Raw genomic sequence first — 7592 nt, forward strand, 5'->3', positions numbered from 1 at the left:
AATTGCAAATATTATTGTATTAAAGTGGTAATAATTTGTTTATTAATAGAGTAGATAGTTTTCCAATGGCTATAATTTTTTTTTAATACACAAAAATAAAAGTTGATTAGTTTAGTTTTAATAAAATAACTGAATTGAACAATTATTAGCAAAAACAAATTCGTAAACCAATCATATCTTGGAGTGAGCACGTCTACCTGTTTGAATTGAATAAAAATTACTAATGAAATTATTTAATTTGTCATTTACAACTTTTTCAAAAAAAAATAAATAAAATAAGTAGGTATCAATATTTTAAAGAGTTATATTAAATAGTCTCATTTGCTCATTTTAATTTCTAGTATTTCTAATAATAATATTGTTTATTTAATTTTGCCATTTGAAACCGCATTTACTTGTTATGTTGGTAAATAAATAGCTAATTAAACATCAGTTATAATTATTTTTTAATTTAATATTTAGTTACAGTATAAAGTTGTGAATTTTTTAAAATAATTTGTTATTTACTCAATTGAACGTAAAATCGGTAACTGAGCTTCACTTCAAAATAAATATACTAAAATACAATGGAAAATTATAATAATGTAGGTACATTAAGCTGTAAAAACACCCCAAAACATATTAGTGAATACGCGGTAGATTTACTAAAATAACGAAAAAAGTTACATTTTTCTCTTTTTTTAAATCAATGTTAAAGGTGAATTTTTTTTCCAAAAAATGATAAAAGGATCTTATAAGACATTTATTCCAGTTTTTGACACTACACTTATATTCTCTGTGTGGTCATTGGTTGCTGAAATATCGGTGATCAAAAACAAAAGGATCCTTTTTAATTTAAAGTTTGATATTTCAGCGACAAATTGATGTAAAGAGAATGTCAAAAAAATTCAAGGTAAATGAACATGCTATCCGACCTATGCATTGACTTAATTAAAAAAAACCTCCCACGTCCCTGGACCAAAAACAAAAACATAAAAATTTATATTTTTTTTCTCGCACTATTACTTAGGATTGCGTGATAATCGTAGCACAGAAAAAATATTCGTCAAAAGATCTCAAAACTAGAAGCTTAAAGCTTCAAAATGCTTTTTTTTAATCTAGATACGACCATTTTTTGATAAATTACAGCCTTTCAAAAGCCATCAAAAAAGTTAGGAATTTTTTTGTAGGGACATACGTTTTTTCTCCAGTTTGTTGACGATTTTGAAATTTGTCAGGATGGAGGGATAGGTTTCGTCGATTCCTGACAAGTCGAAATCTGTTCCCTTTGCTTCCCTCTTGTCAATATCTGTGAAACTTGGGGCATTGTAAGAAACATCTTGGGCTTGACCAGAGTCAAAATTAACCGAACTTTCCTCCTTAATTGGTATAAATCGGTAAGAGCGTTGATAAGGCTACAAAAATGATCGTGAAAAACACGTTTTTTTTGTGAAAATGGTGGAAAAATACTTGTAGGATACCAATTGGCATTTCGTCTTTATACACCACCCCAACCTGGCGTTTTTCCAATGAACTGCTGGGGGATTTATCATAAAACTCCTCCGAAGCGGATCTTTTCGTATCAAAGATGGGGTATTTTTCCACCCCTTCGAATCTTGACCGAGGTTTGTAAAACTCGGCAAATGAGTTAGAATTACCCCCTTCGTTATTTAATCCTCCTTCGTTTGATTCTACACAGTGTAATCTAGCACGAGAAAGTTTGCTTTGGGAGAAAGTCAAAAAATTTTACTCACTTATTGTCATCACTAAAACTTTTTTCTTCCTCGAAGGGTTTTGCTACTGCTAGAGTACTGAGTGTATATAAAATAAARGCCCCAATGCTAACATAAATTCCTTCCATAATATTCAGTTTCTTACAAAAAATTAAATGCGACTTATGTCACATTGATGTAAAAATCAAAAAACGTCAAGTGGTTTTAAACATGAGGAAAGTCGCTTTCATATCAATTCCTGGTCAATGTTGGCTGTGACTTTGCACCCCTGGGGGTCCAAAAGACTCTAAAAAGTGCACAAAACGTTATTGGGTTGAATTAAGAAAAAACAAACGATTTTCTGAGTTTTTGAAGGTTGGAAATAAAAATCGTAAAAATTACACTAGTTTACAAATAATAATAARTTGTTTAATACACTTTTAATCTAATTATTATTTTTATATTTATTTACCTCTAATTAAACAAAAATAATTGTAAAATTTTTTACACGTCACAGTTTTTTGTGACGAACAATAATTTTACTGCTTTCTGCACACATCTCTCCGATTTAAAATTTATTTAAAATTCAAACTGTTGCTGAATTATTGTAAAATTACCAAATGGGTCTAAATGGGTCTTAAAATACATTTTCATCAAGACCTGAAAGATTTTCGAAGATCGATACAAAGATTTTTGGGATGAAAATATGTTAGGAAATTACTGTTGGACTGTCATAAAGGAAAATGATCCAAAAAATATGAAAAGCAAAGTAAAATAACTCATTTTTTATTTGTTTTGGGTTTTTTTTGTGTTTTTGTTTTTTGTTATTTTATTTTTGTTGATTAGGTACATATTTCGTAATGGTGGTGGACTTTAAAATTTTTTTTTTAAATCCTTATGTACCTGAAAATCTATAAAAAATTATAACTTAGAGTTTAGATAATTAAGGAAGTCAATGTCTACAAAAAATGATAATCTTAGTATTTTTTAAAATTTAAAGTTGAATAGTTTTTTTATATAAATTTTAATGAATTTTATATAATTTTTTTTTTATAAATCTCAGTAACTAAAAAACCTATACTAGGATTTTTTTCACTATTCCCTAAAATATTTGTAAGTTAAAGTTCACCCTGTATCGGGGTCACAACAAAAAAAAAAATGTTTTATTAGTCTTATCAAAAACCGATGCAACTTATAAAATTTGTCGTAGAATTCGCCTGTACAAACCGTTTAGACCTATGACCTATAGTTTTTGGATTATGGCTTTTTTATAAAAAAAAATGGCTCTGGACCCAAAACTGTAAGATTTTGACGTCATACTAGACGAATTGAACGGCTGTTTAATTGTTAATGACACAAAAATGGTGAACGTGGAATTGCGTAATATATAAATTAATTTGTGATGTTGCGAATGGCGGTACTACGCAGTCCCAAGTCCGATCTTTTACAACAAAACTGTTACGAAATTTTTGTAGATCTTGCAGRTTTTTAAAGGAAAATAATTGTCCGAATATAGTTATTTATTTTTATGTATAATATTTCGTTTTATTTTGTACTCACCTTCCAGAATTTCTTGAATATAAACAGTAAATAACAATTACTTTATTTCACTAGACGATAAAAGACCACTCTATCTATTGAAATTAGTTGATAAAATATAAACAGTAGATAAAAATTACTTTATTTCACTAGACGATGAAAGACTACTTTATCTAATGAAATTAGTTGATAAAAGCACTCTTTAACATTGAGTACAAAATAAAATTATTTACTTCGTGGTTGAGTGCGAAAATGGGGGCTGTATTAGCATGCGTGCGGGTTGGGTATTTTCGAATGCCTAGTAGACATTCAATAGTGCGCGATTTTTAAAATTTCGAGGTATTACTGAGTGCCAATGGGGGAAATGGAGAAAATAATCCAAATAATATTAAATTATTTTCAAATTGCTTTAGAAAAGTGTAAAAAAACACAATATAGCAAAATAATATTTTATTTGAAATTTACGTATAATCTCAATTTATAATTTTCACACGCCAAATAGATAAGTTAAAACCTTATCTATGGGTGCTAATTAGATCATTTGAAACACTCCAGACATTCCCTTCACATGAATTTAGTGAAGAGAATTTGGAACAATAGCTGATTACATTTTTGATCTCTATTTAATACTTCCGAAACAAATAAAACCTGTGTACCTAACAAACAAAAGGCAAAATAAATAAAATAAAAAATTAATCAACTGTTAATTTTATTGGCTTTTTATGGTAATACAATCATATAAAAATATCTATAACATAGGCAAGTATTAATAATTGATACAAAAGTCCCAAGCAAAATATAAAATCCTGACCAAAGCCGTCTCACTTCTAACCTCTACCTCTATAAAAATAAAATTATGAGTAATAACAAGTATCACAATGTTAGAATGTTAATTTTACAGTCTATGAGTACGAATAGGAATGTCACTTATTTACTAGAAACCGGTGCATAAAATTTATGAGACTTGGTGTCTCTCGTATGCTTCAGCGGACTCTTGGGCAAATCAATCAAGACCGCAGGACACGGCCCCACATTCCTCGGCAAAAACTCCTTCTTGTACGATGTTATAACAGTCGACGAGCTATCCCCCAAACTGATATTCGAAATATTCGACCTCCTGGAAACCCTCTCAACTCTTTGAACATTCTGCTGTTTGGTAAACTCCCCATACGACTTAGCTTCCGATTGGCCGTAGAAATGCCCCCCCACTGAGAGATTATCCTTCCGGATGATCTTCTGAGGCCTTTCAACAGTCTCGTAAGTTGTTGCAAAATGGCTGCGGCGGTTGGCCATGTTGCTTTCTTGCGTGGACCGATGGATGGAGCTGAGACTCCTCCTTTCGCTGTTCTGGCTCACATGGCCTTGGTCGTGAAGATTACAGATTGATTTTCTCATGTCGAGGGCGGCGGAACTGGTCGCATGGAGGGCTTCCGAAGATGTGTGAAGACCCTTCCTGTGGAGGATCTGGTTGCTGATCTCTTCAGCTGATGTCATGACGTTCTTGCGGTGGTGGGTTGATGATTGCGAAGTGTTGTTTTGGACCACGTGGGATTGCTTGACTTCACCAGAATGCACCACGTGGGATTGCTTGACTTCACCAGAATGCACCACGTGGGATTGCTTGACTTCACCAGAAACTTGCTGCTTTTGCACCACGTGGGATTGCTTGACTTCACCAGAAACTTGTTGTTGTTGTTGTTGTTTAGTTGTCGTCCTCGTCGTGGTGACAACAGTGCCGTCGGCCAAAGTTTTGGTGTCAGTTGCAACACTGGTGGTTTTGTTGGCGGTTGATTTGGTGTCGTTCTTCGCAACATCAACTTCCTTCCGCTCAACTTTCTTCGTGTAGGTGTTGTAGTTGCTTTGATTTGTTGTTTGCATCACTGTTGTGTCACTCCCCAAAGTGATGTGTGATTCAATGTGGCGTCTTCTGTTGATCGATCCTGGTGTTGTTGTTGTTGTTGTGATTTGTTTCTTCGGTGTTTTGTCAAATGTCTCCTTCGTTGTGGTGATGTATTCGGTTTTGCCGTTACCGATAGTGAGTGAGTCTTCGTGTTTTCGAATTTCGGCTCTTTCGCCTCGTGTTGCAACAAACTGGGATTTCTGCATTGTGACATCGTGGAATTCCCCTGTTATTTTTAGATTGTCTTGGGGTTTTCTGACAGGTGCTCGTTCGCCTCGAGTTGGTTTAAAATCGTCTTTGCTTTTGGGGGTTGCGATGAATTCGCCTTCTGGTTTAAGGTTGTCGGGGTGTTTGACGATGGGGGCACGTTCGCCGGGACCGTATTTGGGCTTTTGGGGAGTTTCAAATTCACCTTCTGGTTTCAAGTTGTCTTGGGGTTTCTTCATTGGTAGCCTTTCGCCAGGAGCATATTTGGGCTTTTCAGGTCGTTCAAAATCTCCTTCTGGACGTAAATTATCCTGGGGTTTCTTCGGACTTGGCCTTTCTCCAGGTTTATATCCTGTTTTTTCAGGACGTTCAAATGCACCTTCAGGTCTTAGATTATCATGGTGTCTTATAGGACTTCGTCTTTCGCCGGGGCCAACTGGACTAGGTGTAGGACGTTCAAATGCACCTTCGGGTTTTAGGTTGTCTTTAGGTTTCTTAGGAGTTGGACGTTCAACTGGTTGGTATTGTGGTTTGTGAGGACGTTCAAAGTCTCCTTCTGGATGCAAATTGTCTTCGTGACGAATGGGAGTACGACGTTCTCCTGGTAAGAAACCTGGCGATTTTGGTCGTTCGAATTGTCCTTCAGGTTTGAGGTTGTCTTGGGGTTTAATTGGTGACGGCCTTTCGGCTGGTTTATAGCCAGGACGGTCTGGACGTTCAAAGTCTCCTTCCGGGTGTAAATTATCGTCATGTTTGATGGGTCTGCGGCGCTCCCCTGGGCCCACTTGGACAACAGAAGGTCTTTCGAAGGTGCCCTCCAATTTCAAGTTGTCTTCATGACGAATAACTTCTGTCTTTTCAATAACTCGAGTGTTGTATTCGTCTCGTTTTCGATATTCGTTGAATTCTCCTTCCATTCTTAAATTATCTTGTCTGGTGATAATTTCAGCTCGTTCTCCTTTGACGGCTGAGTATTCGTCACTAGTTCTACTACTTCTAAATTCGCCTTCTGTTTTCAAATTGTCTTGGTGAATAACAGTATCGTATCTTTCACCTTTGACAACTTTATAATCATCTCTTGTACGCATATCGGTAAATTCTCCTTCAACACGTAAATTATCTTGTCGTTTGATAACATCGACACGATCTACGACTGTGGTATTACTATAGTCGTCTCTACGTCGTATATCCCATTCTCCTTCCACTCGTAAATTATCTTCACGTTTGATTATATCAACTCTTTCTCCTTTTACAACATTGTAATCGTCTTTTCTGGTAACGATAAGTGTTCCTTCAGGTTTGAGATTATCTTCATGTTTGATAGGCTTCCGTAATTCACAAGGTCCCACTTCTATCAACTCAGGTCTTTCAAATTCACCTTCAGGTTTAAGATTATCTTCAGGTTTTTTAGGTTGAGGTCTTTCAGCTGGTTTAAATTTAGGTTTTTCGGGCCTTTCAAAGTCCCCTTCAGGTTTGAGATTATCGTGGTGTTTAATTGGACTTCTGCGTTCACCGGGTCCAACTTTAGTAGGTGTGGGCCTTTCGAATTCTCCTTCTGGACGAAGATTATCTTCAGGTTTCTTCTGTTTTGGACGTTCTGCTGGTCTGAATTCAGGTTTTTCAGGACGTTCAAAGTCTCCTTCAGGTCGAAGATTATCATCGTGCTTAATTGGTGTTCTTCTTTCAGCAGGACCAACTTTCGTTGGAGTTGGTCTTTCAAAGTCACCTTCAGGGCGAAGATTGTCTTCTGGTTTTTTAGGTTGAGGTCTTTCAGCTGGCCTATACTGTGGTTTTTCTGGACGCTCGAAGTCACCTTCAGGACGAAGATTATCACCGTGCTTAATTGGTGTTCTTCTTTCAGCAGGCCCAACCTTCGTTGGACTCGGTCTTTCAAAGTCACCTTCAGGACGAAGATTATCTTCAGGTCTTTTAGGTTGAGGTCTCTCAGCTGGCCTATACTGTGGTTTTTCTAGACGCTCGAAGTCACCTTCAGGACGAAGATTATCACCGTGCTTAATTGGTGTTCTTCTTTCAGCAGGGCCAACCTTCGTTGGAGTTGGTCTTTCAAAGTCACCTTCAGGACGGAGATTGTCTTCAGGACGTTTTTGCTTGGGTCTTTCAGCTGGTCGATATTCTGGTTTCTCAGGACGTTCAAAGTCCCCTTCAGGTCGAAGATTATCATCGTGCTTAATTGGTGTTCTTCTTTCAGCAGGACCAACCTTAGTGGGACTCGGTCTTTCAAAGTCACCTTCAGG

At 36.0% G+C, this 7592-nt stretch overlaps 2 protein-coding genes across 4 annotated transcripts in view; both read right to left on the reverse strand.

The window, feature by feature from the left end:
- Positions 1-1899, reverse strand: part of LOC123012136 (putative uncharacterized protein DDB_G0287457) — a 4898-nt gene extending 2999 nt beyond the window's left edge. For both annotated transcript variants that reach the window (XM_044409945.1, XM_044409944.1), the window contains exons 1-3: positions 1734-1899; positions 1450-1684; positions 1178-1394 (exon numbers count right to left, since the gene is read on the reverse strand). In XM_044409945.1, coding sequence (XP_044265880.1) covers positions 1178-1394; positions 1450-1684; positions 1734-1840 — 559 coding nt within the window. In that variant the 5' untranslated portion in view covers positions 1841-1899. The remainder of the gene's footprint in view (positions 1-1177; positions 1395-1449; positions 1685-1733) is intronic.
- A 2023-nt stretch (positions 1900-3922) lies between these two features.
- The window catches only part of LOC123012027, a 27351-nt gene continuing 23681 nt past the window's right edge, over positions 3923-7592 (reverse strand). For both annotated transcript variants that reach the window (XM_044409786.1, XM_044409785.1), the window contains exon 5: positions 3923-7585. In XM_044409786.1, coding sequence (XP_044265721.1) covers positions 4158-7585 — 3428 coding nt within the window. In that variant the 3' untranslated portion in view covers positions 3923-4157. The remainder of the gene's footprint in view (positions 7586-7592) is intronic.

Source organism: Tribolium madens, unplaced genomic scaffold (assembly GCF_015345945.1).
Source record: "Tribolium madens isolate multiple individuals breed KSU strain unplaced genomic scaffold, Tmad_KSU_1.1 Scaffold_91;HRSCAF=231;Tcas5.2_LG7, whole genome shotgun sequence".
NCBI classification, from domain to species: domain Eukaryota; kingdom Metazoa; phylum Arthropoda; class Insecta; order Coleoptera; family Tenebrionidae; genus Tribolium; species Tribolium madens.